At 45.5% G+C, this 17,630-nt stretch overlaps 1 protein-coding gene across 4 annotated transcripts in view; it reads left to right on the forward strand.

Annotated features, from left to right (window-relative positions):
• The window catches only part of HDAC4 (histone deacetylase 4), a 165,275-nt gene that overhangs the window by 139,428 nt on the left and 8,217 nt on the right, over positions 1-17,630 (forward strand). For 3 of the 4 annotated variants that reach the window (XM_088467756.1, XM_088467758.1, XM_088467757.1), the window contains 5 exons: positions 209-306; positions 1,020-1,138; positions 8,317-8,450; positions 10,048-10,132; positions 17,490-17,628. In XM_088467756.1, the coding sequence (XP_088323882.1) occupies positions 209-306; positions 1,020-1,138; positions 8,317-8,450; positions 10,048-10,132; positions 17,490-17,628 (575 nt within the window). Of the gene's footprint in view, positions 1-208; positions 307-1,019; positions 1,139-8,316; positions 8,451-9,792; positions 9,850-10,047; positions 10,133-17,489; positions 17,629-17,630 lie in introns of those variants that run through there. The other variant, XM_088467759.1, reaches the window with a different exon arrangement.

A 17,630-nucleotide genomic window follows, 5' to 3' on the forward strand; every position in this document is an offset into this window, starting at 1 on the left:
TTTTTGTTCCCTGTTTTGAATACTACCTTTTCATGGAGTCTTAAATTTGCTGTCTGCTTTAAAAATATAAAATGTTGGTTTAATATTTTAAATATGATATTCAACTCTTTCCCTCCATGAGCAGAGTTTTATAAAATGTGTTTCTAAATGTTTTTTTTCTTTTTTTAGTATGTTTTCAGAATTTTATATTTGCTTTGTTTCTGTTCAGGTTGGCACCGGTGCTGGTATGGGTTTCAACGTAAACATGGCTTTTACTGGAGGCTTGGATCCACCCATGGGTGATGCAGATTACCTGGCTGCATTCAGGTAAAGAGAAATTCTGCTGATTAATTTTACCTATTTTACTGTAACGGCTACAAGTGTTTATGTTGTCATGTACTTGGCAGTTGCCTCTTAGAATAGATGGTAAATTCCATGCATGAGATACTTTTTTTTTTTTAATTGTATGTTTTAGCTCTTTAATGACTGGTTTACTTTAGCTTCATGGCGAAATGCGTTTCAGCAGTTTATCTATGTGCAGGTTTAATGACAACTTGTTGCGGTGTCAGAGTGCATTTTATATAGCTTTTCAGAATTGTGCTTTATTTTGGAGAATTTTTATGTAAAGGCTAAATAAGGGGAAAGTATTATGTTTTATTCCATTGTATTACTCCTTCTGATCTAGCAATGTGTCCCTTTTGAAATGTCCTCTTATCTATCTATATCCCTTTAATTTGAGATCTCTAGTTTGTGTTCTCTAAAATAGGGGACATTTTTGTTCTGTATTTTGTTTTTACATTTTAATGTAGTGGCTAGCAATATTTCCTAAATTTGAACCCGCTGCAGCAATTAATATACTTTCCAGGCTGCATTCGCCCATATGCCTGGATATAAAGCACCATTCTGGACAACGTAAAAAGACTATCGCTGATTATTGAGCATTTACCAAGCATTTATATTCTCTCCGCATGTGTACTAATGTTAGTACTGTGCAATGTTATTTAGATACTTTTCTTGACATACTTGTGCTTTTCGTTTAGAACTGTGGTGCTGCCGATAGCCAGTGAGTTTTCCCCAGAAGTAATTTTGGTATCTGCGGGATTTGATGCTGTAGAAGGTCATCCAGCTCCTCTGGGAGGGTATAGAGTATCAGCCAAATGTAAGTTTCCCAGGTTATTGTTCCACATCAAAGATTACTTTTAGTCCATGAAAAAGATCATGTTTTGCCTACTAAGTACAAAGAAGAAATTGGTAATTGTCTAAAGCTGGGTACTCATCAGACGATGTGTACCCAGCCCGACGTCGCGTGAGAAGGGACCCAGCATGCAGGAAGTGCATACACACTTGCCAATGCTGGGTCCGACGGGGGTGCCCTGCAGTAGGGCCGACGGGGCTAACAATCCGCGGGAGCGCGCATATCATGGGTACACACTAGACGATGTAACTGATATGTTGCTCCCTTCCGCAGGATCAGACGACATATCGTCTAATGTGTACCCAGCTTAAGGCAGCAAATATAATGTCCAATAAGATAACGGAGAGGTAAAATAATGGAATTGTACAGAAAGAATGATTTTTTCTGAGTATATTATACGTATGTGTGTTTATGGTTAGGTATTTCTTATCCCAAAATAAAATTACATTTCTTCTTCGGGGTCCATGGGGTCCACAGCCAATACGTTGAGGTATGAATCCCGGTCACCAAACAGTTAATACAAACGAGCTCTCTGCTCCCAGGATGCACTGGGTCCCTCCTCATATACCCCACCCCCTGCCTCAGGTAGCCAGTTCTTCCTGTTTGGTGTGTACACCACATAGACAGTGGGACTGCAGGAGCAGTCCTGCAGACGAGTAACAAAAAAAAAAAGTTTTACTCTCTATCTAGGCGGGTGGTCTCAGCTGTCCTGGAAGCAACCTCGCGTCTGATCGGAGACTCACCGGCCACACGCTGCAACTACCTCCTCCGGCGCCACACTGCTATCCCTGGCAGGTCCATGGCTAGGGCTTCGGCAGGGGCTCTCGTGCCCTGGACCGCATCCGGATCAAGGGGATGGCAGGTAAGCGGGTGGTCACGGCGGCCGCTGACGCCGGGACCACGTGGCAGTCCGGCGGTGAGAATGGCCGGGGGGGCCAGCTGCAGACGGGGGCAGAACAGCCTACACTAGACCGCCGGGATGTGATGTTCCTGACAAGCCGGGGCTTGTGGCGGCGGCCATGTCAGTTTACCGGGCAGGTCCAACCAGTATAGGGGAGGTCCGCTTCCCCGGCGGCCCCTCCCCCAATCCACACGCTAGTCCAGTCTTCTGGTGCAGCGGTGTGGGTTGCTCCTCCCAGCCTCCATATAAGGCAGCCATCGTGTTTATCAGTTGCTCTCTGATCGCTGCTCCTTCAAGACGCTGGGCAGTCTCCCTGTATACCTTTCCTACTGCTGGTTCAGGTTTAACAGGGCTCTATCCTACTAAGCCTAGCGCTGATTATGGTAGTGAGAGCTTATATGCGTATGACTCATAGAAGTGTTTATGCATGACATGTGATTGTTGTCTGTGGATACTGTTTCTTCTGTAAAAGACCTGTAATTCCTGTATACTGTCACGGTCTCTCCCCTTCCCTTGCTACAGGTGTGTGGGTTGAGAGTAGAAAGCAGCACATAGACACTCAGAACCTTGGCATAGTTGACATGTCTAAGGAGTCTGAGGGTCAGGTGGCGGGAGCCCAGTTGCTGATATCCTGTATAGCCTGCAAGGCAGTCTTGTCCCCAGAGGACTTTCTACAAAATGGGCTTTGTCTGAACTGTTTTAGACAGCCAACACACTAATTAAGTTTGCCTGTTACAGGCCCTGAGCCCCCCTTGGGCATCATTTTCTCAGGTTATGGCTCAGGTGGCGGAGCGGCTGGCTGCCCCGGTACCACCGGTTTGGGGTTTGCCTCAGCAGATGCATCCTATGCCCATGATGTGGCCGCCTTGGATGGACCCTGGTGCTGGTAAGCTTATGGCATCATCCTCTGGGGTTTTTCAGCCTCCTCAGGCTGTCAAACCAAAGCAGCCTAAATCTAGGTGCCATTTACCTTCTCACATGGGTGAGTACTCCAGTGCCTCCTCCGATGAGGAACAGGCACAGGACTCTTTTTCTCATGAGTCTAGCTTATGATCATTTCCCAGTAGCCGATGTCCCCTTTCTGATTAGGGCTGTGAAATCGGTATTAAATATCGAGGAAGGGGATCCTCCGCTTAGGAAGGCACCCCTGTTCAAGCGCCGGAAGTGGTCAAGGCAGAATTCCCAAGTCTGAGCATTTATCAGAACTTATGGAGGAAGCGTGGGTCTGTCCGGATAAGAAAAGCCATCCTTCTAAAAGAATGGCACTTCTATATCCTTTTCCAGCAGAGGACTGTGCTACGTGGGAGAATCCACTGTCAGTTGATGCACATGTAGCGCAGCTGATCAAGCGTACCACTGTGCTAATCCCAGCGGCTTCGCTGAAGGAAGCAACGGATAGGAGACTGATTTGAGGCAACTCTCCAATCTTCTCGCTGGCGGGAACAGCCACCCGTCCAGCTATGGCTACTGCTTGGGTAGCAAGAGCTATTGAGTAGTGGGCTAAAACTCTAGCAGAGTCTCTACCAGATGCCTCTAAGGAGCAGCTGGACATGATCTCCTTTATTAGAGAAGGGGCGTCTTATCTGGGAGATGCCGCCTTGGATCCAGGGATCCTTTCCTCCAGGGTTTCAGCAGAGTCCGTGGTGGCACGTAGGATTCTCTGGTTAAAGGATTGGAAGGCGGATGCCGGGTCCAAAAAGGCCCTAGAACTCCCTTCCCTTTACAGGGGGAGTTCTCTTTGGTCCAGAATTGGATAAAATTGTAGCCTCCATGGCAGCCTCAAAGACGGCAGGTCTGCCATCAACAACCTCGTCTAAACTTAGACAATTGTCCTTTCGGGGGGTTCGGCAGCAGGGCAAGGCCAAGGGTCAGCCCTCGGCGAGATTTCCACCAAAAAAGACAGGACCCAGGAAGCCCTGGCAGAACTAACATCTAGGGTCCAGGATAAACCAGTGGCCTGATGGGTGGGGCCTCCCTCTGGGGGATCCCAGGGTGGGGGGCCGACTACTTCGGTTCTCGGAGCCGTGGCACCTCACGACGGAGGATGCCTGGGTTCGAGGAGTCGTCTCCCGAGGGTATGCATTGACGTTTTGGAGGACTCCTCCTCAAAGATTTTTTTTGTATAAACTCACAGGAGGGTTCAGAAAGAGCTTTGGCACTTCAGAAAGCAATTCTTGCGTTACTAGCATCGGAGGTAGTGGTTCCGGTGCCAGAGAATCAGTTTCGAGACGGGTTTTACTCCAATCTATTCTTGGTTCAAAAACCGAACGGGTCGTACCGGCCCATTCTGAAGCTGAGAGAGCTCAACAAATTTGTTCGAGCCCCACGCGTTCAGGATGGAAACATTGCAATCGATTGTATTGGCAATGGAGCAGGGGGACTATATGGTATCCTTAGATATACAGGATGCCTACCTCCACATACACACAGGTTCATCAAAAATGTCTTCTTTTTGCGGTAGGGGGGGGGACATTTTCAGTTCCAGGCCCTACCTTTTGGCCTGTCCACAGCACCTCGGGTGTTCACCAAGGTGATGGCGGTGATGATGGCATGCCTCAGACGCCAAGGCGTCAGGATCTTGCCTTACTTGAACGATCTCCTGTTGCTAGGGCAGTCCCTGCGGCAGTTACAGGATCAGGTGGGGCTGACAGTACCATGTCTGTACAGTCACGGCTGGATCATAAACTGGAAGAAATCGTCACCCTGTCCGGTACAACAGATGTGTCACTTGGGAGCAAGATTGGTCTCCGTGGTGCAAAAAATATATCTGCCGGAGGAGAAGATTCTTGTCTTACAATCACGAATACGCAACAGGCAGATATCCGTTCTAGTCAGGTCTTGGGGTCGATGGTGGAATACGCTCAATTCCACTCCAGACCACTGCAGCAATTAATTCTGTCTTGCTGGGACAAGGATCACCGCACGATCAGGTCCCAGTTGCTGCTTCTCTCTCCAGAGGTGCGGTTGTCCCTGTCCTGGTGGTTGCAGACAAAGCATCTCAGGCAGGGTCGCCCCTTTTGGGTGTTGGATTGGACATTGCTCAAAACCGACACCAGTCTTCAGAGTTGGGGGGCGATGACGGGGTCACACACTTTCCAAGGAAAGTGGTCAGTGGCGGAAAGCCGGCTACCGATAAACATCCTGGAACTAAGAGCTATATTCAAAGCTTTAGTGCAGGCTCAGGAAATCCTAAAGGGCAGGCTGGTGCAGATACAGTCAGACAATCGCACCGCTGTTGCCTACCTAAATCATCAAGGGTGCACAAGGAGTCGGGCTGCCTTGGCAGAGGTATCAATCAATCCTGTTGTGGGCAGAGACTCATCTTCCCACAATATCTGCCGTGTTCATTCCGGGGGTCCTGATTTGGGAGGCCGACTTTCTCAGTCGGCAGGAGATAAATGCAGGAGAGTGGGCCCTACATCCACAGGTACCTCGTGGACAGGTAGGGTCTACCAGAAATAGATCTTATGGTGTCAAGAAGGAACAACAAGGTTCCCAGGTACGGATCCTGGACCAGAGATCCGAGAGCCGAGTTTGTAGACGCACTAACAGTAAAGTGGCGTTACAAGCAGGTATATCTGTTCCCCCACGTTTGCTCTTCTTCCCAGAGTCGTCAGAAATATCAAACAAGTACCGTGATATTAATAGCTCCAGCGTGGCCGAGATGGCACTGGTTCACAGATCTACAGTCTCTCCATAGTCACTCCATGGCCTCTGCCATTGAGACCGGATCTGTTGCTACAGGGTCCCTGCTGGTACCCGGATCTTCATCGACTATCTTTGACGGCATGGCTCATGAGGCCTCCGTCTTGAGGAAGAAGGGGTTTTCCGAGTCTGTTATACGAATAATGCTGAAGGCACGGAAACCGTCTATATATATATATATATATATATATATATATATATATATATATATATATATATATAATTTGGCATACTTTCTTTCAGTGGTGTGAACTGAAAAGGTACGACCCAGAGAAATTTCTGTTCTCCAGGGTCCTTGATTTTCTTCAAGGCGGTCTGGTAAAAAGGGCTCCGCCTGGCCTCTTTGAGAGTACAGGTGTCTGGTTCCAACAAAAAATTGCCCTAACACCAGATATAAAGGTCTTTTTTCAGGGGGTGTTGAGGATTCAGCCTCCCTTCATTCCCCCAGTTGTTCCGTGGGATTTGACTCTAGTTCTGAGGGTTTTACAGGCTCCTCCGTTCGAGCCTTTAAATTCAATAGACATCAAGTGGCTAACAGCAAAGACAGTGGCCCTGATTCAGAGCCGGACGCTCTGACAGAGCGCTCGCTCTGAATCAGGGCCGTCCCTCCTCCTTTTTGGAGAGGCCTCCTGGCCGCTCGCATAGCTGTGGGTGACCATCCACAGCTATAGCGAGCGGCCAAAATGACCATCGCGACCATCGGGCTTGCGACGAGACCCTTGCTTTAGGGTCTCTTTGCCGCAAGCCCTGGAGTGCTTTTGGCTCTATCAGAGCCAAAAGCAATCCAACTGACATCACTAGTGATGTCAGTGGGGCCGACCCCAGACGGTAGGCGTTCCCATGGGAATGCCTCTGTCTGGGCAGCCACGCCCCCGGCACACCCACCAAAGGGGGCGTGCTGTCAATCACCATCGACAGCACGCCTCCTTTGGTGCGAGACCCATAACGACAGCTTGGGCGTCGTTATTCGGGTCTCGCGCATGCGCACAACGGAGCCGCCTCCGTCGTGCGCACTTGGGCAACATCGACCCGCTAGCGAGCGCTCGCGTGCGGGTCTGAATCAGGCCCAGTATTCCTTCTTGCTATAGCATCTGCACGCAGTGTGTCGGATTTAGCTGCACTTTCCTTCCGTGAGCCATTCTTGGTGTTTCATAAAGATAGAGCAGTACTACGTACTAGGGAGGGTTACCTTCCGAAAGTAGTGTCAAAATTTCATATTAATGAAGAAATAGTAGTTCCAGCGTTTCAGGTTACTAGTCTCTCACAAGGTGAGGCTTCCCTGGATGTGAATTGTGCATTGAGAATTTATGTGAAACGCACGAGCAAATAGAGGAAGTCTGATTCACTTTTTGTGCTTTATGGTTGTCATAAGCGTGGCTGGCCAGCCAATAAACAGACACTGGCCAGGTGGATTTGCATGGCAATTTCATTGGCTTATACACAGGCGGGCATGCGGGTGCCGGATTCAGTAACGGCACATTCTACTAGGGCGGTAGGTCCGTCGTGGGCGGCCCTTTTGCCTCTCAGGATGCCTCCTTCGGGCGTAGGATTCTCCTCTCTTCCGAGAGTCAGGAGCTTCCCCGCCCGTAGGGTTAGTGCTTTGGGATATCCCCAACGTATTGGCTGTGGACCCCATGGACCCCGAAGAAGAAAAGAAGTTATGGTATGATATACCTTCGTTAACTCTTTTTCTTTGAGGTCCATGCGGTCCACAGGACACCCACCCAGACGCACCTGTAGTTCCGGGAGGATTTTCCGGAAAATATCTTCTCTGAATATGGGTTTCTTCTTTCTTACCCTTTGTTTTGTTTCTGCCTGCTTGAGCTTGGTAACGAACTGGCTACCTGAGGCAGGGGTTGGGGTATATGAGGAGGGACCCGGTGCATCCTGGGAGCAGAGAGCTCATTTGTATTAACTGTTTGGTGACCGGGATTCATACCCCAACGTATTGGCTGTGGACCCCATGGACCTCGAAGAAAAAGTTAACGAAGGTATATCATACCATAACTCTTATTTTGCAAACACACACAACTAAATTGTAGTCTGAACTTGTAACCTACACAGACATTGGTGTCCACTTGTGGCCTATTTTTTAGCCCCACGTCAGGTCTCCGGGTTGCAGCTCTCCCAACCGTCTTTCACAAGTCCACATGAGACTTCATACATTTTCTGATATCCTTTGGGGCACTGGAACTTTGGGTATAGAGCTGCGTGCAGGAGCTTTGGGCACTTTAAAAAAAATAAATTATAATAATAAACAACAATGAAGTCTGATCTCCTGCCCCCTCTACAACCCCCAGCCAGAGAGACTGCAGTGTGTTTGCTTTATGTTTTTGTTTGCTTATTTTAAAATTAAACATTTTTGGAAACTTTGAAACCAGCCAAGCAACCTAACTCAACTCTGCCTTGGTTTAAAATTGTGATGGTTTAGAATTTCACATTGTCCTCTAAAGAGAAAACGGGGCGACTCTGGATGTCTATGTATGTGTATATTTATGTGTGTGGCTTTTATATTTATTTTTTAAATTTTTCTCAGGTTTTGGCTATCTGACAAAGCAGCTTATGGAGTTAGCTGGAGCTCGCGTTATTCTGGCATTGGAGGGAGGCCACGATTTGACAGCGATTTGTGATGCCTCTGAAGCTTGCGTGTCTGCTTTGCTGGGTAACGAGGTAAGTGGAAAACCGTTTTTCACTGCCAGTTAGGGGGGGGGACTTCAATTAGGCCCGATAATTTTTTGCCTGTGGCAATTCACTAAAATCCTGTTTTATTCGCCCCAAAAATGATCTGTTTTCGGGTGAATACACACAGGATCCGTGATAAGTCGAATGGTCCTGTGTGTGAACGCCGGCGCCTGCCAGGAAACACACAGTTGTTGGATTTTTTTTTCAGGACCTGCTGAGCTGAAAAGTAATGCCCGATACCTTACCCGGTTTCGGGCTAATTGAATTAGCACGGGGGATTAATTGGCTGCGGTAAAGTACCACAGCTAATTGAATTCCCCCTTAGGGTCATATTCAATTAGCCTGCGAAAATGGGTTATCGGTAATAATTTATCGCTGGTCATTTTCGCCGGTTACACTTCTCCCCATATTCAATTATAAAGGCTTTTCGCAGGTGCGGGATAAGTTTTCACCACTTTTTAGGTGGCGAAAAAAAGTGCAGAATTGGTGTTTAGGGGTGCAGAATAAAAGAAAATAGCCTGCAGCCTTTGGAATGTCCCCTTAATTGTAATGTGTGTAAAAAAAAAATCAAAAAATCCTTAGGACACCCCAAAAAAAGATAATTTCTTTTTGGGGGCGAAAAAAAAAATGTTGGGCGACAAACTTTAAAACTAGCGAAATTGACTCAGTGGGGGTCCCTAAGTATGCGGCAGGTGTTTTCTCTATATGTGGGTGGAGCGGCAGGTGGATTTTTGAAGAAGTAAAAAAAATGACTTTAGGGACTTAAAAATATGCCTGTACCCATTTATCATGTACCCCAAATTTGATGGGACTAGTTATTTTTTCCCAAAATAAAAACCTAAGTGCTATTCTTCGCCACTTCTTCTAAAGCCGCATTTATGCACCTGCCGCGGCTATTTAAAAACCCCTACTACCTTCAGCAGGCCAAATCAGGGGTACCCATAGTGATCCCCCATGTCAGGACATCTTTTGGGGAGGTAACGGCATGATTTCCCCAAAAACTGACAGGACTTTTCGATACTTACCTTTCCACCGGGTCCCGTTTTCTCCGAATCCTAATTTAATACAGGCATAAGCGGCAAGCGAACGATACTTTATCCCTGAAAAAAACTGCGACAATGGCAATAAGTCTGACCTCTGACTTTTCGCCTCAAATTGAAGACGGCCGTAAGTCTCAGTCAATCAATTCTAGTTGTCTAAACCATGGTGGTTGGCCTGTTACATCCTTCTGTACTTTGATCAACTTTCTTAGTTATTGGTTCTCTTGACTCCATTTCATCCCAAAAAGTTTTTTTTTTTAATTGAAATCTAGACTCTGGTTCCCTGACAGATTTGGAAACACAGGAACTACATCAAAATTGTACATTGGGCATAGGTCAGAGAGTCACTGTGAGCCCTTTTGTGCAGGAATGCTTGGTAAGCAATTTGTTATATAAAGAGGGAATTCTATCAGAGGGGATGGTGCAAAGCTATTAAAGACTGTGTACGATCCTGCACATCTGATGGTATAATATAAATGAATTGTCTTTTAGGGGGAATAACATATATTAACCCAAAGTGCCTATTTTTACTCTTTCCCTAACAGCTAGAGCCGCTCCCTGAGTCTGTGCTGCAACAGAGACCAAACAACAATGCAGTGAGTTCCATGGAGAAAGTCATTCAGATCCACAGTATGTATTGCACATAGAAGCCAAGCACATACTAATGTTACAATGATGCTAGTGCTCTTCTAGCTATAGGAATAAAGCCCATCACTAATCATGCAGAGTTGTGCATTTCTTTTTCATCCACGAGAAGGACACTGGATGATGGGGTATGGGGCTCCCCCCTAACTTGCTTTTTCCTATGACTGCCCACAGGACAGGGTGCTTTTCTATCATGTTACATTGACAGTATTCAGCATTTTATGTAAGAATACAGTAAATCTCCCTACTTGTGACTGTAGTTGTGTGTGAATTAGAAAACCTTACTGGGCTGCCTGAAAACCGGAATGTGCTAAAGAGCCACTGTTCTCGGTGTGGCCTCCCGATGTGGGATTATTGCTCAGGGATGATTCCTTCACTGCTGATTCAGATAGAGAACCGGGCCCCATGCTACCACTATGACAGCACTAGACCTGTACCCCTTGTGAGTAAGTGATTCTTCTGTCCTGGGGCTGGAGGCCTAGGACCAGCACAGTGTGCAGGTTCTGGGGCAGGGTCAGGTGGGAGCAGCTTTCCTGCAATGGCCCCACCCAGAAGAGTTCGGTTGAAATGGGGTCTGCCCATACCGAGGTGGTGGCCGATTTACATAGTGTGCAAGGGTAGCGCAGATCTCTACAAGCCTCCTCCCTGGCGGCCTTGAGTAAGCAGTTAAGATGCCAGGAGCTCCTGTACATCAAGGATAGCGAAGAATCAGCAGAGCCTGACCAACTGCTTTTTAAAAGGGAAGAAGCAGTTTATTTGCTTCCCTTCTTCTCCACAGTTGGACAGATTATCCCATAGTGATCAGAGATAAATGGGAAACGCCACCTAAGGTAGACGTTCCTTTTGCACCGTTGTCTAAGGCCACTACTATTGTGCTTCTGAATGCTGCAGCATTTCAGGATGGTACTTCTAGAATACTGAAAACCATGCTTTACATCAATTTATGGAGTACCTGATGCTTATTTGAGACCTAAACCAACCAGGACCCAGGTCAGCAAGGCTGTTGAAATTTGTGAGGAGCAGCTTTTGGAAGGTTTACAGTCCCAGATGCCCAATTCTGAATTGGCAAACTCTGAGAACCTGGGGGACACTGCTCTGGGTGCTTACCGCATTGGGGACAGGATTTCAGTTGCAGTGATCTCTGCTTGCTTAACCCTCCAGCTATAGGCTTTACGAGGTGGGTGCAGAGTGTAAGACGACTCTGGAGTCTCTGCTTATTTTGGATGATGTTTTATTTCCTGTTTAATCGGCTGACACTTTTAGTTTTTAGAAGCTTTAGTAAATCTACCTCTTGGTTTTTTTTGGGGGGAAGGGGGGGGTGGTGTGAGCTTTCTCTCTGTGGTTCTTGTTTTGCGGGACTTGGTCAGAAAAATAATTGAAATCCCTGCAGGTTCGGCGTATAGAAGAGGGAGGAGGCTTTATGTCACATAGTCCAGTGTCTCCCAATGGATTCAGAGAAAAGGATTTGACGTAATTATAAAGATTTAAATAAAAAAAAAAAAAAAAGTTGTGTTTTGTTTTTTTTACTTTGATTACAAGGATTACTTTTGTGTTAGTATTGTCGCATTTTGTTTTTATTTTATCTACTTACCGGTAAACATTATAATGACGAGCACACTTAAAAGGCCACAAGTCATTAAACTATCATAGTGTTGAGCTGGAGTTGTTTTTGTGAGCATCTCTGCTATATAGCTGCAGTAATTTTGCACAGCAGACTTATGTGGTGATATTCCCTAGATTAGCCTGTTGCCGGCTATGTAAATAACAGTGACAATTAGTCGATGACGCAGCTACTTATTGTCGCAGTGACAAGACAATGATGCAGAGACAGAAAAGCTTAAAGGGATGGAAGTAAGTTGTATTACTTGTAAATGTTTGAAAATAGCTTGGGGGGGGGGGGGGTATTGAATTGTTTCTCACGACCGGGCGATGGTCAATGGTTTGTGGAGGCGGGAGTAACTAGACGCCCAGTATTTACTGCGCATGTCACGCCGAAACGCGTGAAGTACTAGCCCCGTCTAAAGTGCTAAGCACGCTGCGTTTGAGTGCCCGAAAGCACAACTTTTTGCGGATTTCTGCTCGCCACCTCAGGAGAGTGTGAGCAGGAATAATGGGCGCCTATCGGCAGAAATAATTGAATAGCTCCCATCAGGCGCTCATTACTTGCGGGCACCCAAAAAAACAATTGAATTCCCCCCCCCCCCAGGAGCTGTTCTGTGCTTTACATATTGGCTCAGTGGTTTGTCGGTTTTCGCTCAATAGTGAAACACATGCAAACCCCATGAAGAAATAGATATGTGCAAGAGAGGTTGATATTCGATGCATTTACAGTGACACACATTTTAGAAGGGAGCGTTTGGAAGAAAAAAAAAATGCTACGTTAACACCCTACATCCAAATGCAAGTAAAGGTGCGTACACACTGGGCTATTTTACTGAGCGATTGAACGATTACGACATCGTAATCGTGCACTATAATGTCAGAAACGACCAGCGATGCTAGCTCTCCCTGGTCATTCCGACATTGTCCATCGTCTGAACATGCAGGCCAACCTGTCGATAACGACACATTGGCCATGTTCAGGAATGAAGGAGGGTGCCTACACTGAACGACAGGGGAACAGGAACCACGGTACGATTCCGATGTCGTAATCGTACTGTCTTTCCTAATCGCCCAGTGTGTACGGACCTTAAGACCTCATTTGGTGTTCCTAAATTGTAAGCCGTGGGTTCTATAATTAGACCACTTTGCAGGTGTAAATGCATGTTTTTTTGACGCTAGTTTGTATGAAGCCTTAAGTGACTACAATCCTACCTTTCCTGATGTAACACATCATTATCACAACCCAAGCGAGGAAAGATGAGGATTTATGCAGCGTTGTAGACAATGTATTGAGCAGAACGTGTTTTGGTTGTTAAAACCTATATTTAAAACCTGCTCATGAAGGATTTACTAAAGCAATATAGACTTCCCAGTTGGTCCTAGTGCTGAACAATATCTCATACTGCACAGTAACAGTGGTTGACATTACAATGAAGGCACTGCGGAACGCTTGTGGTGCCATATAAATGAAGGATAATAATAATTACCACAAGTCAACATATATATTTTTGGTAATAAATCACAGTATGTGCACTAATACAGTGTTGAGAACTGTCAGTATTGAGTCAAAAGTTCAGGAAGTTGTTTCACAAGTAACTCAGGTTTCACCATATGCAACTAATTAGTAATTGTACAACTGTTTAACAGAAATAAGTGTAGAAGTATGAACATGAAAAAATGAAGGAAGGTTAGCTATGTATCCAGCGGGGGGGAGCATTCAAATCTAGGAGTAGATTAGCCCCGTTAGATTTATTATAGATTAGCATTCAAATCTGGGGGCAGGTGGCTAAACCATGTTCATAAATTGCGAGTTAATCTGTGAGCAATTGTGTGGGTAGCCTACCCCGAGGAGACTGCCAAGGGAAGGACTTTCACATAGGGGGTATTCAATTGTTTTTGCCCGACAGCAATTCAGTTGTTACTCTAGAAGTAAAAGGTGCGCCTCTCAACCAATCAATATAAATATATCTATTTCTCAAACTGGCAGCTCCAAACAACAGGATCTGCAACCTGCTAATAGGAAAAGATAAATACATACATACCTTAGCTTCTGAGGAAACCGGGACCCTCAAACCCGGAGAAACGCGTCAAGAAAAGGAATACTACAATACCTCTGTTGGACTCTTTATGCACTGGACTTACATTGCTCAAGTTCATGAGATTGCCGTCTCTCTCTTGAGCCCTTGGAACTCTGCACCAGCCGTGCACCCACCCGGCACCGAGCCCCCTGGGAACAGGTGGTTGCTATACAGCCGGATTATCCCAGGTCCGCTGCACCGTGACATTGAGACGGAATTCCTGCTAGCCGCCTTGATTAGGATTACGTTCCCGCTGACAGGGTAGAGCGCCCATCACACACAGAGAATCTACACCCTTGTTTTTGTATCTTGAACGAACTGTCTTACACATTCTGGAGGACATACCAGTTCTTAGCTCATTTGAGACGTCCAGTGTTTTTGGATTGCATCCATACCGCCACGGGTATCAGGACAGTTATAGCATTGCTATACCTGTGTATGGTACACACTCACCAGCTGTGTCACACACTGCTCTAAAATCCCGGCATAAGGATTAAATCCTCTCTAATCATCCGTGCACTGTCCCACTTTACAGAGAGCTACATATCCTGTATTAACATTGTGAGTCAATACGTTTTATTCAAGAACCCTGCATACCACATTTCTGTTTATTGTATTGCGTCTATTGTTTTTATTAAATTGTTTTCATAGTATCTATTGGTCTTTTTCAAACAAGCGCTTCAACATTATTTGTATTCATCAATTGTTACTCTGTTCAGGTGCGGGAGCACACATTTTCTGGTCACAGCCCCCCGGGCAGGCGAGCAGACATCTGTGATGAGTCGGCATTTTGTGCGCCCAAAGCAGGTATTTAGACGGGTTTAGCTGTTGTACGCTGATAAACCCTGTCTATATGGGTGCGATATGCATGGGCACCCAAAAACAACGGAATATCGCACCCTGATCTCCCCTCACATTAGACGAGATATAGGGTGCGATAAAGCAACGGAATTCCCTCCCTAGAGGAACAACAGAAGTAAGATAAAGAACATTAATTCTTATATCTCTCAGCATTTGCATCATATAAACGGAGTTGCAGCCGAGTCTGCCATAATTACACCCGCATTGGGGGCATGGAACTAAATGCAGGCTTAGTGATTAGCATTACTGCCTCAAAGACCTGAGATCATGAGTTCAAATCCAGAGCAACGCTCTAACTGTGTGGAGTTTGTATGTCCCCTCTGTACATGCGTGGGTTTCCGCCAGGTGCTCTGGTTTCCTCACCCAATCCAATGCTAGGTTCACTGGTTGCTTTAAAAAATTAGGGTTGTTAAATAAAATAAGAGCATTTCAGATAAAAAGATTTGCGCCAAACTACAAAGGTCCAGCAGAGGTTGAGAGTATGAGGCTGAGTAACTTCAAGCGATACAGTGCCACAAATCGTTTATGTATAAGAAAGGGTGCTTCTAGTTCTTCTCCAATCATTAATTTTGTAAAGTATTGTTGGAGTACCGAGAAGAAAAAAATAAAAATAAAGTGTACACTGGGTTAACAAGTGCAATAACATCCAATATGTACTATGCTCACCCTTTGATGTTGGGAATTGCACCTTGGGTAATAATTCACCGAACCCTCCGGTGGTCACAATTAGGACTGTGTGGTCTTCGGTTGATTCATTGAATAAAATGAAAGAAAACATTTGTCTTTTCTGCTGGAAGGAGTGGGCCCACCAGGAACCAGGACAGGACTAATAGTCCCATACTGACCCTTTCTCTGAAGGTTATGCACTTTGGACATTAATTTGAAACCTGGTATCCTTCAGTGCCTTTATGGATAATGTAAGGGTACCTTCACAGTATGTGAGAAGCGATTATGTGAAGGATAGTTTGAATCTATATAATACTCCCTTCATTTGTAAATGAAGGACCGATTGGTGTTCTATAAAAACTGTTTTAGAAAACTGCTAATAAACAAAATAAGCTTAAATTGCTGTGAATTGGGAAAAAAAATAACCTCACAGTCTGGGTGCAATGCGTTTTGCAGATCCATGTCTGCTTCCTAGCTTCAAGAAAGGTCTCCCACCAACCCAGATAAACGTTTCAATATTTTTTGGGGGACACCTGATAACTGTCTGGCAGGATTGTGTATGGGAAAAACTTGAAGTATTTTAGGTTAATTCATCGTTTTTAAGAATATTGATTGGTAATAATTTACTTTGAAGTTGGACAGTTCACCTTAGTTGTGTGTGTATGTGTGAGTGCGTATATATATATATATATATATATATGTGTGTGTGTGTGTGTGTGTGTGTGTGTGTATATCAGGGATGTGCAGGCTCGGATAGGTTCGAGTTTGCACGTTGAGTTCGGATTTTTCCCTCCAAAAAAATGGAACTCAGAAAGAGGCAAAACGTCATCTTGCATGGACGAACATCATCATTCCTGGACAAAAGTCCAGGAATGATGATGTTCGTCCATGCAAGATGAAGTTTTGCCTCTTTATTAGTTCCGTTTTTTGGAGGGAAAAATCCGAACTCAATGTGCAAACTCGAACCTGCACATCCCTAGTGTGTGTGTATGTGTGTGTGTATATATATATATATATATATATATATGTGTGTGTGTATATATATATATATGTGTATATATATGTATATAAATAAATAAATAAATAAGTCTGCCATGTCACTAACTTTTTTTTTTTTTTTTTATTTATTTCTGAAGTCTAACTCGGGGCTGGAAATGGGCATGTAAATGCGGAGAGTGAATGTGACTGCTGTGGGCAGTACAGTAAGGGCTTGTTCTGGGCGAGTAGTCTCACGTTAAGATGCACATGGCCAGCAGAGAGTCTCAAACGCAGCCTCCTGCAGTGGTCTGACTTGCATCTGCTCCGACCCCGGTGGAAATGTAAAGCGGATAGTAATGACTGCGTGTAGCTGCTAATGATGACTGCGTCTGATGGGTGACACTCACATTTGTGACCAATTTATTCAAACACATGAAAACTGCAGGAACAGTGCTTAAAAAGTCACTTTATACTGCAAGGAACCCTTGTTTTTTCAGAAGTAAAGAATAAGTCATGCACAATTGAGGAAGGGGGAAGCCTGCACATTTATTTGTGATTGTTAAAATGAAAATATTAAAATAAAATTCCATATTTGTGTTTGCTTCACGGTGCAATTCAGATGCTCCAAGCCGCTTGTGTATTTACTAGCCTCCATTGTGTGCTGCCGGTAAATCCGCCCCTCCACTCGCAATCCAGTCTCCTCTCAGCCGGGTACGACAAAGGGAGGGAGGGAGTCACTGAGGTGGAATCTCTGCTCGGGATTGCAGAGTAGGTCGCAGATGTGCAGCTTTTAGAAAATTAATCACGAATTGCGATTACGCGGTCGTCTGACTCTGAAGGAGGCCCAAAAGCAAAGTGCGCAGTGATTGGGTCCCCACTCACCCTGCCGGTAGGCCCCGTCACAAGCTGTTAGGAGACTAACGTTACATGATGAAGATTCACAGGAGAAATTTGGGAAGCAAACACAACTGTTGAAAAATAAGTAATCTTTGTTAAAATATTTTAAGGAGTATAATTGGATACAAATAGGGTTTCCGCACTGTGCCATTTGAGTTTACCATGGGAGCATATTACATGCAGGTGATTATTTATACACACACACGCCACAGTACTTGTTGTCACGGTGATAATATACTTTGAACTCTCCATTTTCCCAGATGAATACTGGTCGTGTTTGACTCGTGTTTCCTCAACCGTCTCCTACTCGCTTATCGAGGCCCAGAAATGTGAGACTGAAGAAGCAGAGACTGTGACGGCAATGGCCTCCCTGTCCGTGGGCGTCCGTCCAGAGCAACGGT

Source organism: Taudactylus pleione, unplaced genomic scaffold, assembly GCF_031769625.1.
Source record: "Taudactylus pleione unplaced genomic scaffold, aTauple2 ptg000074l, whole genome shotgun sequence".
Taxonomy (NCBI): domain Eukaryota; kingdom Metazoa; phylum Chordata; class Amphibia; order Anura; family Myobatrachidae; genus Taudactylus; species Taudactylus pleione.